This window comes from Patagioenas fasciata, chromosome 2 (genome assembly GCF_037038585.1).
Source record: "Patagioenas fasciata isolate bPatFas1 chromosome 2, bPatFas1.hap1, whole genome shotgun sequence".
Taxonomy (NCBI): Eukaryota; Metazoa; Chordata; class Aves; order Columbiformes; family Columbidae; genus Patagioenas; species Patagioenas fasciata.
In genome coordinates, this window is record NC_092521.1 from 199,376 (window position 1) to 215,953 (window position 16,578).

Here is a 16,578-nt window from a genome sequence, read left to right on the forward strand (position 1 = left end):
CAGGCAGTACACTTTTTTTTTCACACTGTAGAACAGGCTTAAATCCTTTTTATTTATTCCAGTAGAAATGTAACAAAGGAAATAGCATGTTAATATTTGTTCTAGCCAATAATACAAAATGAAATAGGTTCCTGTCTTCTTTCATGATTCAGAAGCAAGACACCCGATTTTGACAGCCGGGTCTCTTGCCTCTGCAGGAGTTCGGAGAACATCCCAATATCATCAAGCTGCTCGATGTCATCCGGGCGCAGAACGACAGGGACATCTACCTCGTCTTCGAGTCCATGGGTGAGCCTGCGCCGCTTCAGCCTCGCGTATGAGCTGGCCCTGCTCCCTGCTTTGGTACTCGTGTTGATGGCTTTCGTGAATGTTCACGTGAAGCAGACGTAAGGAGGAGCAGAGCACGTGGGGTTCTGATTAGGTGGGAATAGCAATGAAGCTTTAAGGAGAGTAATGAGAACGGTCTGGTTGAGATCAAGGAAAGACAACAGTGAGCGGCAAACTGAAGGCTCGTAGAGACAGAGAGTTGCAAATGGAAAAGACTGTGTGATTTTATTATAACAGAAGTGTGCAATAATAGAAGGGCTGCTGTAGCATGAGCTGCACGTCAGCCTGATAACACAGAGGACTGCAGCACTGTTAGTGATCACAGTGCTAACGTCTGCTGAGGGTGCACCTGCGAGACTGCAGTTTGGACAGTGGTTTGTTCTGGCCTTGCTTTGAGGAACCTGCGTTGACGACTTGGTCATCCTTAGCTGTTGTAAATGTGTTACTGATGTAATGTGTTACAGAGACGGATTTACATGCTGTGATTAAGAAGGGGAATTTGCTGAAAGACATCCACAAGTGTTACATTCTCTACCAGCTCCTGAAGGCAACTAAGTTCATCCACTCAGGAAATGTTATCCACAGGGATCAGAAGGTATATTTCAGGCACAGTCTTTATCTTTCACTCAGGTTTTCTGCTAAACACTAAAAGGAGGAGTATGAAAAGAATGAAAGTAGTAAAAGAACCTCGGTACTAATGCGCCATTCAGAGAGTAAAAAGCTGATTTGTTCTCCGTTGTCCGACTCAGCCGTCAAACGTCCTGCTGGACGCGGAGTGCTCTGTGAAGCTGTGTGATTTCGGGCTGGCTCGTGCTCTGCGCCAGGACCAGGACTGCGGCGCCGCTCTGACCGAGTACGTGGCCACGCGCTGGTACCGCGCCCCCGAGGTGCTGCTGTCCTCGCGCAGGTAACGCGGCGCGGGTGCTCCGGTTCCTCACCCCCGGGAATCTGTCCTCTGGAAGTCTGGGTCGTTTCATTGAGACGTGACCGGATGCAGCGTCATGTCAGCAGTCCGGCTGCTCAATATACGTTGAAAATTCAGTTCTGCAGCATAAAAACATCTCATTACGTGTTTATTTCCTTTCTGGCTCCTTACACTGTCCATTTACACACATTATCAATCAGCTCATGTGTTTGTCACCCTTTCTTCCACTACACTTATTCTTTCTAACCTTAGATCTGCATCTTTATGGAATTTGGTTGAGTGCCTTAGTCGTCTTCTCCAAATTTAAGAAGAGTTTTTTGATAGACCTTCAGAAAATATTCTGAAATCAAATGTTAAATGAGCTGCATGTTAGTTAGGCTTAGTCCTTTTGTTCAGTTAAATACACAAGATCTTATTGATCATGAAGGAAATTCAGCATGGTTTGGTTAGTATCCCGGATTTGAAACGTGGATGTCTTGCAGATTGTCGTTTACCCACTGTTTGGCATTTACTTTGCGCAGGCAATTGCAGCTACTTTGTCTCTGCATTATGGCCCGAAAAGTCACTGGTTTCCAAAGAGCAACTTGTGTCTTTGCTCTTGGTCATATGAAAAGTATATATTACTGTGTCCTGTCATTTACCTGTGATACATTTCCTTTTATGGTTTCCTACTGTGGAGTTTCAGTAGGATAAATCTCCTTTCTTGCCAGTTTCACGATTCCCAAATCTCATTCACTTCGTAGTTAAAACCTGTGAGCATCCTTATTGAGGGAGTCACCAAGCTAGTTTTTCTAGCAAAATAAGCTAATGCAGACGATGTGAATGCTGGGTACGGAAAAGTGTTTGCTTGATTCAGTCCCGACTCTGTCTGTATTGTTATCTGTAGTTACACCAAAGGTGTGGACATGTGGAGCATCGGCTGCATTCTGGGGGAGCTGCTGCTGGGGAAGCCGCTTTTTCCTGGCACGTCGACGGTGGATCAGTTAGAGCGGGTCCTGAGGGTCCTTCCCGCCCCGTCCCCAGAAGGTAGGGCCCTAGGGCCCTTCCACGGGGTGTCCGGGGGGAGGCTGAGGAGCCAAGGAAGCAGCCCCGCTGGGCTGGGCCGGGGAGGTCTCCTGTGGGTCCCTCTGGCGTCACTCCAGCGAATTAAAGACTGAGTTGTGAAATGTTAGTGCCGGGGGAAGGTAAACCCGTACTTGATTAGATGGGCAACAAGAACCAGGTCGTCAAAACGTTTCTGACCTTTATAAGAGCATAACAGTTTAGAACAGAGTATCATACTTCAGTGGGACTTGCACAGTGAAGGTAAATTGGACTTTTTTGTGGGTTTTTTGGTCTGGAAATGTAAACACAGAGGTGAAAGCTGGAGTAAATACATGTTCAATCCAAAAGGGATTATTATCATTATTATTATTGTCTTCTGTGGTTTCCAATCTAACAACCCACGCACTTTTACAACAGGTTGATGTGTTCTAACTGAGCTAGCCAATAGGTTTTAGAAAAATAACTACCTTCAGTTTAAGGACGTTGCAGTTTGGAGGATTCCATTCAAGCTTACGTTTATTAATAGATTTATTAGAGACTGGGTTGGTGTGAATGAGGTCTGAATGAAAATGTGTGTGTGGAAACACCAACACAGGTGTCAGAACAGCCGGCACCAGTAACAGAGCTGCTGTTCTGTTCTCAGCAAGAGAATCGAGGAGCTCGCCGATGGTGCGGTGACCAGGTCCGCACGCCGACACAAGCGGCGCGTGAGCAGGGGCTCCCGCGTCCCCCCGCAGGACAGCGCCTGCAGCGCTGCGGCGAATCCCGGGGTGGTTCTCGTTCAGCCGAACAAGTGAAAACAGACCCTGTTCAAAACATTAAACAAGGAAAACGAGCCTATGAGCAGCAACTCTGCGTAGGATTGATGGGGATCAGAGAAATAAGATCCATTCCATAGCAACTGTTGACTCTCTGAGAGTGTGACAGGTCTGTTCAGAAAACAGGTCATTGTCACCAACCAAGAAGAGCCCCTGAGGGTGTGACGAGATCAGTAGCTGGTGTCCCGTGTTCTTTGTGTCCCACACAAGTGATCCTGACCAGATCATCTGGCCTCGGGTATCTTGGTGCTTCTGCATGTGTGAGTGTAAGAGTGTGAGTCTATGAAATCTGTGATAGAGCAAACAGGAACTGAGAAAGTCAGCTTAGGAAATTCGTAAGTCATTATTCCATCCCGCTCTACAAGATCTTCTATTGAGTTTTATTAGGATGATTTCCTATGTTAATATCAAATATTTGCTTTCCTTCATACGCTGTGTAGGTCTGGTAATGCTGATCTTAACAGTATCTTTTCATGATTGCAGATATTTTGGCTCTGCAGTCGGATTACGGCGCCTCGGTTATTAACTGCTGGAGCTGCGGGTAAGCCTCGTGCGTGCGGCGTCTCAGGTCAGCAGCTCACTGTGCGGTGGTGACGGAATGTTCCCCTGGAGATCACCTCTGGTGTCCAGGGCTGGAGATGGTTTCTGCTCCCTGCACATTCCCCACCCCAGGGAAGAGACGTGCAGTTTAAAGAGGAGAAAAAAAGATAAGAAGAGCAATGACATAATCTGGGAATAACAAAACTAAATTAGGTTGGGCCTGCGTTCCAAGCTGTTGTCATGTGTGCTTTCTCAGAATTAGAGCGTTTTCCTGTCGTGAGTCATTTGGGTCTCTGGTGTCATTGGTTCAGTCTGACAGCCTCATTTCAGCTGCTTAACAATGCTTACTGTGATGGGGTTTTCCATATACCTGTCATGGTTCTTTTGGATCCCCCAGTTGTGTACACACACTACCACATAATCCGGCATTTATTACATACCTAATTATTAAACATTAGTAAACTTAATGTTTTTACACTGTCTTATGGCCATAGCAGATTACTCAGCAGTAATTACTCTAAGTATTCTCTGCTCGTATCTGTCATACTAGTGGGCATCTGTTCCCATGGGGGAGTCCGCCATACATACAGCCCCGCTGTGTGTGGTACGAGTTCTCTGAACGTGTACCGCTGTGTTTTTATAGGCTTAGATTAGTGTGGCTCGAACCATAGGCTTTAGCAGGTCCCTTGCTGTTCACCTGAACACCGTATGTGTTTTCATGCTATCTTTTGACATCTTCTTCAGCTGGCATCCTGGGGCATTTTTCCCTTTCATTCAGGGGTGCCAGGATTCCAGTATCAATCTGTGCCAGGTAGCTGAGGAACCGAGACCCTTCTGTCCCCGCCGGTCCGGCTGTCAGCACAGCGCGTTTGGCTTTTTCTAGGGGAAGTGCATGGCCACAATATCCCAGAGGAGTGGTGCAACTTGAGGATGCTTCTTCTTGTCCTTTGTCGGTTGGAAGGGAGTTGGTTTCCTGCACAGCAGCCCGTGCGCTGCCGTTGGACACCTGTGACCAGCACGGCGTTGCTAACCTGGCAGAGCTGCTCGCGGGGCCCGCGGAGCAGCCGTCAGGAGTGTCCCTGCCTCTCGCTGGGGGCCGCTGAGAGACCGGAGGGCACAGCTGGGACCAGAGAGGAGTTCCATGCGATGTGGTGTCACGCTCAGCAATAGAACTGGGCTGGGCAGAAATCATTGCTTTTGCACCTTTTTTCTTTTTTTTCCCATTTTTCGCTATTTTCCCCTGTCCACGTACTGAACCGTCCGTATTAACCCTGAGGTTTTCTTGCTTTTGCCCTTCCAGTTCGCTCCCCATCCCACTGAGGGGAGAGAGGGAGTGACTGGATGGGGTCTCAGCTGCCAGCTGGGGTCAACCCCCCAGAGTCCTTTTCGTCACCCAGCATGGGGACAGCGGGGCTCAACGTCACAACAGGTTTGATTGGAGTGTACTAGACAGGAATTCATACTAGTTACCCCTGTTCTCTGACTTCTAGGCAGCGAGTAACATTGGAGGAGATTTTACCATCCTCTACTCCATTGCCAGCCTTGGATCTTCTGAAGAAACTCTTAGTATTTAACCCTGATAAACGACTCACGGCAGAGGAGGCTCTGCAGCATCCGTACGTGGAAAGGTGAGTGCAATACCGATGTGCAGTTTCCCCAGGGTCTTCTGAGATGTTACAGACCCGCTCTTGGCACAACTTTTCTTTATATGCCTGACAGAAAAAAAAAGGCAAAGCTAATTCTTAATTTCCTCGAACCCCTTTTTTACGCTGGAGGTCACACTAGATGATTTGACGATCCTTTTTAACATCGTATTAATCTGTAGTGCTGTTTTCAGTCTCAGTGAATTGCATTATGTGTTATCATCTTTTAGGTTTCACTGTCCTGCCAGGGAGCCCTCTCTGGATCATGATGTGGTTCTTCCTTTAGGTGACGATATCCAGCTGTCCGTGGCAGAATATCGAAATAAATTGTATGAGGTACTTTCTCTTATCCTGTTTTCCAAAATCCTGATCCTCCAGGTAACCTGCTGTTCTTGCACACACTTACTGAATTCTGTCATTTTCTTCTATTTGCATTCCCCTAGGCTTCCCATCCCTGTCCTACAGTTACATCTTGGTGCTTCTGTCGGTCAGTTCCACACTGTCGTAATTTTTGAGCTGTCTTTATATCTGGATTCCCACTGGGAGAAGCCTGCAAAGCGTGGTGTCGGAGGCAGACTGTTGGAGGGAAACGTGTTAGGCTGAATCCAACAGTCTGAGAGAGGTGACGCTGCTGCCGCTCCTGTCCCCGGGTCCCGCCAGGAGCAAGGCTGGAGATGTGTGCGTTCCTAGCAGGCACACAGGACACGTGCTCCCTGTGTGCACATATATACACGGCTGGCCGCGTGGATCACCACAGGCACTCAGGGCACTCACACAAACACAGACAGCACGGCAGCCTCATCCTGCTCCCTCTCTGGCTGAGCGGGAGGGCCGTCCGCCCGTGGACTGTGTGCGTACACAGGGTGGATCCCGCGGGGCTGGTCTCGGGCGCCCGGCCTGCCGGGCCGCGGGCTGAGCCCGCTCTCCTCACTGGGCGCACAGCCCCAGGGCCGCAGCCCCGCTCCCGTTGCTGTACAGGCCATCGTGGGCGCATGCAGGCAGACGGCTGGCCAGGACCTTCCAGGACCCGTAGCCAAGCTCTGCCCGTCCCAGCCGCACCGCCAGGGTGACACAGGTGCCTCACAGCCGGAGCTGGTGTCCAGACCCGCTCACCCCCTCGCTCCGGGGCACTGATCTGTTCACCCGGTGCCAGTCCGACCTGGTCTTTGCCGGTGCTCCCGGGCTCGCCTGCCCTCGCCTGCCGGCACCGTGCACACGCCGTCCTCTGGCCCGTGGCCTGGCTGCGGTGCTGGCGCTCACACCTGCATGCGCACACGCGGACCGGACAGACAGCCTCCCTTCCGGGAAACAGTGGGAAGATAGATCAGACTGCACTGATCAGGTGCAGGGCATGGGCAGACAATTGACCAGCCAGCTATTTATGCAACTGACCGGTTTTATTCCTCTTACCCCCTATTTCCCACACTCGTTCCTCCCCAAATCACGTAAACCCCTTTCTTTTCCTGCTTTTAGTTCCTACCCTAAACATCACATAAGTCCTGTGTTATCCCAGTGGCTTTTCCCTGCATCCCATAATGTGTCTAACCCCTAGGCAGCAACCTCCACCTTCTATTAACAGCCATTAAAATTGAAGAAAGAAAAAATAAAATTGAATTTAAAAACTTAGAATTTCTTTTAAGGTCTTTAATCGAAGGAAACAAACAAACAACTGTGAGAGCGCAGATCAGTTAGTGAAGTGGGTACTTGCACAGGTAGAAAAGGTGTTCTAAATGTCACCAGACTGGTCTCAGATAACCTAGGAGCAAGGGTAGGAAACAGGTGAATAGTTTGAGTGATCTCACGGAGGGGGTGTCCGGTTCGGGACGGCTGTGGTTACCGACTGTGTGCACCAGCACCCCGAGCCGCGGCAAGGGTTCTGTTGCTGATAATGGCGTGGAGAGGTTGATGAGAAATAATTGTGAACTAACTGGAATGAGTGTTGTTTGACCATTGAAAAATAAGCTTTGCGAAGTTCTAGAAAGAGATGCTAAGAAACAACATGGTGTTAACCTTTTGGGCATATAGATTCTGTCTTTTCCAAGGCTCATGCACATTTTATTTAGTGGTGTTCTCCCTCAGGATATATGGAAATTGCGTGTTCATCCCATCTTTTTTTCCCTAATGCTTCAGCCTGTTCTTTCTTTCCACTGATAATATTATTTCTATTTTCTTTCCAACCCTAAATTAATTTTAAAATTACACTTTTTAGCTATTCTGTGAAACAAATGGCAGTTACTTGCAAGTGCTTCTCTTTGGTTTTATGCTCTGTTCCTCTGCTGCGTAGCTGTTACATCTGACCCCCTCCTCCCTCCTGCAGATGATCCTTGAGAAGAAACCCAGTAGCCGTCCAGAGGAGCGGGTGCCGAGAGAAGACGCTCGACTGATCCAGTGTGAATCCAGACCACGTCCTCCTGATTCCGGTTCCGTGACTGCGCCCAGCGGGAGCGGGCAGAGGGACCCAGCGCCTCCTCCGACACCTCCCCCTGTGCGCGCTGGGGCTGCAGCCGCCCGGCCGGGGGCGTCCGGCCCGGGGGAGGGGGCGGCAGGAGCGTTGTGTCGGAGATCAGGGATGGGTGTGACGTACAACCCCATAACACACGCTGCTCGGAGTACGTACCGCCCTCCCGCAGCAGGATGTGACCCACCGCGGGGGCGATTGCGGGGAAGGAAGAGGAGACAGAGCGGGGAAAAGGAATTAGGGGAACTTACATGGCAAAATGGGTGATGGCAGAGCGGTGGATGTGGGCTACCTGGACTTCAGCAAAGCGTTTGACACAGTCTGCACAGCATCCTGGTTGCCAAGTTGAGGAGGTGCGGTCTGGACAATAGAGCAGTGAGCTGGGGTGCACACTGGCTTAAGGAGAGAAGCCAGAGAGTGGTGCTCAATGGGGCAGAGTCCAGTTGAGGCCTGGATCCAGTGCAGTGCTCAGGGGGCAGTGCTGGGGCCAATATTATTCAATATATTCATCAATGATTTGGACGAGGGAACTGAGTGCACTATCAGCAAGTTTGTTGGTGACACCAAGCTGGGAGCAGTGGTGACACTGGAAGCTGTGCTGCCATCAGAGACCTGGACAGGCTGGAGAGTTGGGCGGGGAATGACCTGATGAAATTTAACAAGGGAAAGTGTAGAGTCCCGCATCTGGGCAGGAACAACCCCAGGTTCCAGTGTAAGTTGGGGAATGAGCTATTAGAGAGCAGTGTAGGGGAAAGGGAGCTGGGGGTCCTGGGGACAGCAGGGTGAGCATGAGCCAGCACTGGGCCCTTGTGGCCAGGAAGCCAATGGGACCTGGGGTGGGTCAGAAGGGGGTGGTCAGTAGGTCAGAGAGGTTCTCCTGCCCCTCTGCTCTGCCCTGGGGAGACCACACCTGGAATATTGTGTCCAGTTGTGGCCCCTCAGCTCCAGAAGGACAGGGAACTGCTGGAGAGGGTCCAGCGTAGGGCAACAAAGATGATCAAGGGAGTGGAGCACCTCCCTTACGAAGAAAGGCTGAGGGAGCTGGGGCTCTTCAGTTTGGAGGAGACTGAGGGGTGACCTTATTGATGTTTATAAATATATAAAGGGTGAGTGCCACGAGGATGGAGCCAGGCTCTTCTCGGTGGCAAACAATGATAGGACAAGGAGTAATGGGATCAAGCTGGGACACAAGAGGTTCCACTTAAATTTGAGAAAAAACTTCTTCTCAGTGAGGGTGTCAGAGCCTGGCCCAGGCTGCCCAGGGAGGCTGTGGAGTCTCCTTCTCTGCAGACATTCAAACCCGCCTGGACCCCTTCCTGTGGAACCTCAGCTGGGTGTTCCTGCTCCATGGGGGGATTGCACTGGATGAGCTTTCCAGGTCCCTTCCAATCCCAAACATCCTGTGATGCTGTGAAAACAAGAAGGTGAAAGTGCGGGAGGAAAATGACCTAAGAACAAAACACTGTTAGATGAGTTTTGAGCATATGACATTCTCTTTAGCCTTTTCCTGCCTCAGTTTTTACTCTGTTCCTTTCTGTGTTCTCTTTGCTGTTATCTTTTCCCAGGCCCTTTTGAGCTGGTTTTGTTTGCCACTACATTTTGATTGTGTTCCCATATTGTGAGATGGAGCGAGGCGGCGGGGCTGACTTGGTTTTATGTTCTGTCCCTGCCCCGGTCGGGGTGTTCGGTGTCCTCACGGCTTTCCTGCTTTCCCTCGTGTTTTTTCTTGTGTAGGTGATGTGAATCCTGGTGCTGTGATCAGGAACTGTTCGGCACCACCTTCTCAACAGACCAGAATCTCCAACCATAGGAAACTGGAGAGACAAATCACACGGACAAGCGCAAACGCTCGGCTGCCTCCTGCAGGTGTTCAGAGCCTTCCTAACGTGAGTAGCAGTGCTGCCAGAAAACAGCACCCTTCACTTTTCAGGGGCCAGAATGATACAGACACGGAATAACTTAACATGCAATGTGAGGATACTTAATGAGAGGCAAGACCTACTGCTCTGTGAGTGACTAGTTAATAGCTTTTTATCAGTTAAAATTAGTTATGACGAAGATATGCTGCAATTTTGTTGCGTGTACGTGGTGTCAGTCAAATGGCACCAGTGACCTAGTTTGATAAGGCACTTGGGCTTGGACAGAGCATGTTCCCTTTACTAGAGAGCGGAACAGTGCGCTAACTGAAGAGTTTTTGCTGGTAGGGGAAATAACGAGACATAACTTGCCTCTAACACGGGGCAGATTCATATAGAAACGCGCATTGCAGGCTTCAGTCTTGCTATACCTGCATTTCAGGTATTTTGGCTACTCATGAAGTTTGCGTTCAGTGCACAAGGCAGTGTTGGGAGGAAGACCAGGATCACCAGGAAATGCCAAAGGCACAGACGTGGCTTAAATCACGCATCTCCAGCATATGTAACGCTGATCTTCAGCTAGCCTGGGTTTACAAACACTGACTTTCTTGTGGGATTTTAAGTCTAACCCCAGTCTTTCAAAACACCCGATCATCTGTGACTTGAGCAGCACGAGTATTTTTGCGCCTCTGGGTTCCTGCAGGAGTTCTGTGGATTGCTGTTGTATGGCAATTAGGTGCCTTAGAGAACATGAAGGAACACAGACATTTTGTAAATCTAGGCTAATTTTGGACTCCATTCTACTGTCAATTGTATCACTTCAGACAAGTGAGGATTTGAACACCATTTCAGATGATCACACTGTTCACATTGTCAGCAGCACCAAAAACTCCCTTTGAGAATCACGGATCAGTTCTTTTACATCATCTTCAGTGACGGTGTGTCCAGTCCAAAGGCAGCGAATTCCTTTTTACCCAGGTTCAGACTGTCGGGTATTCCAAACTTAGCTGGAGATCTGCTCTGGCTCTTCTTGAGCCAGCCTAATGGATTGCTGCTGCTGAACAGCGCAGGCTTTAGTCCTCTCCGCTCTGCTCCTCCCTCTTCCATGTTCCTGCCCGAACTTCCTTGTAAAGTTGGTATCCTCATGGGGTTCTTCCTTGCCCCTGCTTTTCCACAGAATCACAGAACAGCTTGGGTTGGAGGGGACCGCAGAGACCGCCCGGTTCCACCGGCTGCCATGGACACCTTCCCGCAGCCAGAGCCCGTCCAGCCCGCCCGGGCGCCTCCATGGACGGAGCGTCCAGAGCTGCTCCGCAGCCCGCGCGGGGCCTCTGCCCTCACGGGAAGGGTTTGTGTTTCCCGAGCTCCTTGTCTGCTCACAGGCTCAAGGAGATTCTTCCCAACGGAGGGTGATCAGAGGAAGACTATGGCAGAGGAGGAATATGGAAAGAGGCACCACAGATCCCCCTTTTTGTGACACTGAAGATTCTCCTGTTTGTCGTGGGACTTGCTCATATCCACAAAGGGACACCTGAGTTTCTGAGGAGCCCCGGACCGTTCACAGTGCGCTCTGAGCGCAGGTGTGTGAGGGGGCGTCTGGCGACACCGCTGTCCAGGGTGGGCCGGGCGGACCCACCCGCTCCGGGTCACCCTGCAGGATCTGCAGGAGTGTGAGGGGGCATCTGGTGACACCGCTGTCCAGGATGGGCCGGGCAGACCCACCTGCTCCGGGTCACCCTGCAGGATCTGCAGGAGTGTGAGGGGGCATCTGGTGACACCGCTGTCCAGGGTGGGCCGGGCGGACCCACCCGCTCCGGGTCACCCTGCAGGATCTGCAGGAGTGTGAGGGGGCATCTGGTGACACCGCTGTCCAGGATGGGCCGGGCGGACCCACCCGCTCCGGGTCACCCTGCAGGATCTGCAGGAGTGTGAGGGGGCATCTGGTGACACCGCTGTCCAGGATGGGCCGGGCGGACCCACCCGCTCCGGGTCACCCTGCAGGATCTGCAGGTGTGTGAGGGGGCGTCTGGTGACACCGCTGTCCAGGATGGGCCGGGCAGACCCACCCGCTCTGGGTCACCCTGCAGGATCTGCAGACACTGTCGAGCTGCTTATTGCTGTAGCTGTTCCTGCTGTTGTGATTGACACAGAAATACATCCGAATAACTGCTGGAAGGAGACAGGATTGCCACAACTTTGAATATGTCCACGTGCACACTCGCAACCCGTCTTTCAGCCCCTCTGCTTTGGAATCTCATTCAAAATGTTTTGGGAGTGAGAGAAACCATTTATTCCACAAGTGTGGAGCAAGTATGGAAACATTTGTTCCACAACATGAGATTGTGGAGATGCCGCATGTGCAGATGTACATATGAGCAATGCATTTTGAGGAATCTTTAGGTAGTTGTGGCCAACTTTCTGTTACTGGAAGAGCATAACAGGGAGAAGATCACCCTACACATGCCCCGTGCTCTGTATTTGCTCCGTGAGAGGCCAGTGCTGCTGGGTGTCAGAGACAGGAAGGACACTGTGGCAGGAGGTCACCAGCATTCGGGCTGATCTCGCGTTAAGTGAGTGTCGGCTTGTCCATCTTTGTCGTTCACCCCGAGCAGGGGCTGAGGAGCCGCTCTGCGCTCGGTCTGTGTTCCGTTGTCACTGTCCTGCCGCGAGCTCCCGTCCTCAGCCGTTGGACCAGGAGGCTCCTGGAGCGGCTGGAGCGACGCAGCCAGTGCTGCAGCAGTGAATGGAAACCCGTGCCTTCCAGATAACTGTAGAGGTTCACAAAGCATGCGCTGCAGTGCACCCGCTCTCCTCTAGAACCGCAGATTCGGATGTGTTGTGGTGTATCATGTGTTGTAATGTGTTGATGTATTATTAACGTTCCTCACGGGGGCTGATAAGCACAGTACCCGCATGCAGCTTCCAACTCAGAAAGTCACCAAGCTCTTTGTCTGGCAGAAGGCAGGAGGACATACTGGGGGATGGGGATGGTGATGATGATGATGATGATGATCTGTCTTTTGTACCTTTATTTAGAGCATCCACTATTGTTGAAAACAAGATCGTAGCCAGACTTTCACTCCAGTGCCACTAGTTCATTTTTGAAACACTCGTCCTTAACACCTCCTCTCTCACACGGTTCTCACCATCCTATTCTAGATCTTACAAAGCAGTCTGGATTGCTTATTTATGTAACGTTCGTGATCTGTCCTACTCCTGAGCTGGAGCAAAATATGTTGTTCCTTGTTTGTGTTTTAGAAAACTGGTTACAAGTTACTATCTCGGCTTTTCTTTCTTGCACAGAATCCAAGAAATACTCAGTTTCACAACAAAGATGTTTGTCCCGTTCTGAAGCCTGGTAAAAAGATGTTCCAGGTTACTGCGAACGTGGGAGCTGCTGGTGACCCGAAAGCATCGATGGGCAGTTACTCCCAGGCCTATGGAACCATATGTAAATCTGCACTGCAGAGTCTGCCAATCCTGAAGTCCTCCCAAAGCCAGGAGCAGTGACCATGGCCGTGTTCCAACGAGGTGAGTACGGCTCATCCCACCAGTCCCTAACCGAGCCGGTGACACAAATGAGAGCAAAACATGACAGGCATTTAACGGCCCGGCTGAAGGGACGTGCTTTATTCATTGAGCAATGTGCCACTTTCCTCTGGACAAACCAACAGGAGAGAAAATCTGAGCCCTTCCAGTCTTACCTGACAAGGGCAGTGCGCTATTTGCTCCCACACCGTGATAAAAATGAACACTGTCAGCTCATATTCCTCCTCTGAATTATTGCAAAAAGATACAGCAGACTGCGATCTTCTGATACTTGAGTCTGTTTAGACATATTCAGACTATTCAGGACCTTTAGACATACAAAGACATATTCAGGGCCCACATGAACCTCACGGGGTTCAACAAGGCCCAGGTCCTGCAGGTGGGCCGGGACACCCCCGGTACCCATCCAGCTGGGGTGCAGGGATGGGGAGCAGCCCCAGGAGAAGGACTTGGGGTGCTGGGGATGAAGACCTGGACATGGGCCAGCGATGTGTGCTGGCAGACAGAGCCAAACCGCAGCCCGGGCTGCAGCAGGAGCAGCGTGTCCAGCACTGGAGGGACGTGACTGTCCCCTCTGCTCTGCTGTGACCCCTGAGATCTGTGTCCAGCACTGGAGGGACGTGACTGTCCCCTCTGCTCTGCTGTGACCCCTGAGCTCTGTGTCCAGCACTGGAGGGACGTGACTGTCCCCTCTGCTCTGCTGTGACCCCTGAGCTCTGTGTCCAGCACTGGAGGGACGTGACTGTCCCCTCTGCTCTGCTGTGACCCCTGAGCTCTGTGTCCAGCACTGGAGGGACGTGACTGTCCCCTCTGCTCTGCTGTGACCCCTGAGCTCTGTGTCCAGCACTGGAGGGACGTGACTGTCCCCTCTGCTCTGCTGTGACCCCTGAGCTCTGTGTCCAGCACTGGAGGGACGTGACTGTCCCCTCTGCTCTGCTGTGACCCCTGAGCTCTGTGTCCAGCACTGGAGGGACGTGACTGTCCCCTCTGCTCTGCTGTGACCCCTGAGCTCTGTGTCCAGCACTGGAGGGACGTGACTGTCCCCTCTGCTCTGCTGTGACCCCTGAGCTCTGTGTCCAGCACTGGGGGTCCAGCACCAGCCAGACATGGAGCTGCTGGAGCGGGACAGAGCAGGGACACGGGAATGGGCCAAGGCTGAACAGCCCTGGGGAGAAAGGCTGAGCCAGCTGGGGGTTCAGCCTGGGGAGAAGCTCCGGGGAGACCTTAGTGCGGCCTTTCAGTAAAGGGGATTTGTACAAAAGATGGAGAGAGGCTTTCTACCAAGGCCCATAGTGGCGGAACGAGCGGCAATGGTTTCACACGGAGTGAGGGCGGGTTTGCAGTGGCCACAGGGAGCGTTCCTGGGGCTCAGGGCGGTGGGGCCCCGGCACAGCCCCGGGAGCTGCGGTGCCCGGTGCTGGGGCGCTGGGGGCGGGTGGACGGGGCGCTGAGCAGCCCGGGCGGGGGGACGGGGCGGTCTCTGACCTCCTCTCCCAGCCCGTTCCGTGGTTCTTCAGCAGCTCCGGCTGTGCTGCCTCAAGGCAGATTTGTTTATTTTTAATTAGGAGCAGAGCGGGTAATGAACTGTTCCCTGAAGACCAAGACGACTAAACTCTTCACTGATAATCCTAAAGCCCCTCATTTTGTGTTCCACTAATGACTCTTCTGGTGTACATGAACATAATCAATAGTGACTTATTTTCATTGAAATCAAGTAGAAAAGCATTATAAATATGGATAGATTCTGCTACAATATTTAATAGCTCACCTACCATGTGACATTGTAAATACTGTAATAACAAATACTTTATATTGCAGTACAGAAAATCTTTGTCTTTCAGTCAATGTTTGCTGTGTGTGAAAGGGGGAAAATACAGGGCTATCTCTTTCAATTAGTAATACCTTTTTTTTCCTTTCAGAAAGCCATGTTCCAGGAGATACCATCGCTGAAATACCATGAAGTTGTTGTCAGGCAACAGTGGGACTACAGTGAACTTTAAAACTATATACCTGACTTAATGCTGGTTTTTGATACATGAACTTGAAGTTCTTGTAAGAAGTTCCTGTTCCTGAAGTTTTGCTTCACCCCTGGTAAATGGTGGTTATTGCAGAACGCTGGGACTGCGGTTACGGAGGGGATCCAGGCGCTGCGTTCCAGCCCGTGAGCCCCGCTGCCGCTGGCGGAACACCCACGTCACCCTTCAGTGCCTGTGCACCAAGGGCCAGCTGAGGGAAAGCGGCACCTCCCGGGACCGGGTGCGCTGTCTGGTCTGGTGCCGCCGGGAGCCGGAATGCGCCTCGCAGGAAGCCCTGGTTTATCCTCCATGAACAGGCATTTGCTGTGTGTCTGAGGCACAGGGGACGCGGGAAGCGGCAGTGACGGGTGCACACGCCGTGTGGCGCGGGTGAGTCCCACACCGGTACTCACCTGCGGAACAGGCGCCCACTGCTTAATTCACGCTGTGCCGTGGCTGAAAGCCGAACACCCGGCAATTCAACACAGCACAGCCCCGGGACCCTCTCTGGGCCCGATGGGCTGAAACACCCCCTCTGTTCTTGGAACGGCTTTGCCGAGTGAACGCTGCTCTGCGGTGTTCACATACACCTACGTGAGCCGGTGGTCAGATCCCTGAAGGAGGTGGGTCACGCTAGTTCTGCTCAGAAGCTCACCTCTACATGGTGCTGAGCAAGACGCAGTACCAAAGGTCTGAAATACAGCAGAATTCTAGAAGGTTGATGTAGTCTGTTACTGTAGAGATCATTAAACTGCTCACTTGTCTGACAGAGGGCGGTGCTGGCGCAGGTGGGTGTGCGGAGGCTGGGAGCTACGGAATCCTGCAAGCAGGATTTACATATACAGCAGGATATATACCTAGATATCCTGTCTTCTCTAGAGTAAAATCATCTCTATCTGTATCCTCTGGCAGAGAATGACTGTATTGATCATTAGGGTTTATTTTGGGACCCACCAATAACTGGATCTGATTCATTACTAAGAGCAAACAAAATGAGTATACATGCAGCATTCATTTATGACTTTGTACAGATGTAACAGATTATGTGTTGTATCTCAAATTGTGTATATTTATACAGTATGGAATAAGCATAAGAAATTAATTTCAGGGTTTTTTTCCAATTTTGTCTGCTTCTTCCCTTCTTTTTTCTTCTTTTTCCTCTATTTCTAGGTTTACCTCATATTAAAATGATAATTCCTGTTGATTCCTGCAGATTTTTACCACCATTTGTATCCATATGGAGGTCAGCTTTTGCTTTGGTTTTTTTCAGATCAGTCTATTTATCCGCACATTCATTTCCCAAGGTTTTCAACAAATAGAAAACAATCATCGTTACAGATATGTAGGTTATGCAAAGCCCGCTAAGTGATTTAGAGCCAAAAACCAAACGTAAAGCTTTAAAG

The 16,578-nt window shown here is 51.0% G+C and overlaps 1 protein-coding gene across 2 annotated transcripts in view; it reads left to right on the top strand.

Annotated features, from left to right (window-relative positions):
• Positions 1–16,282, top strand: part of MAPK15 (mitogen-activated protein kinase 15) — a 34,200-nt gene extending 17,918 nt beyond the window's left edge. Inside the window, exons 4-14 of one of the 2 annotated variants that reach the window (XR_011737320.1) lie at positions 198–288; positions 792–922; positions 1,077–1,234; positions 2,139–2,278; positions 3,598–3,655; positions 5,145–5,282; positions 5,528–5,633; positions 7,615–7,906; positions 9,490–9,641; positions 10,054–11,191; positions 12,915–13,034. Coding sequence is in view for 1 of the 2 variants with exons in the window: in XM_065831296.2 (XP_065687368.1) it covers positions 198–288; positions 792–922; positions 1,077–1,234; positions 2,139–2,278; positions 3,598–3,655; positions 5,145–5,282; positions 5,528–5,633; positions 7,615–7,906; positions 9,490–9,641; positions 12,915–13,121 (1,473 nt within the window). In the remaining variant the exon portion in view is untranslated. Of the gene's footprint in view, positions 1–197; positions 289–791; positions 923–1,076; positions 1,235–2,138; positions 2,279–3,597; positions 3,656–5,144; positions 5,283–5,527; positions 5,634–7,614; positions 7,907–9,489; positions 9,642–10,053; positions 11,192–12,914; positions 13,143–15,079 lie in introns of those variants that run through there. The other variant, XM_065831296.2, reaches the window with a different exon arrangement.
• The last annotated feature ends 296 nt before the right edge of the window (positions 16,283–16,578 follow it).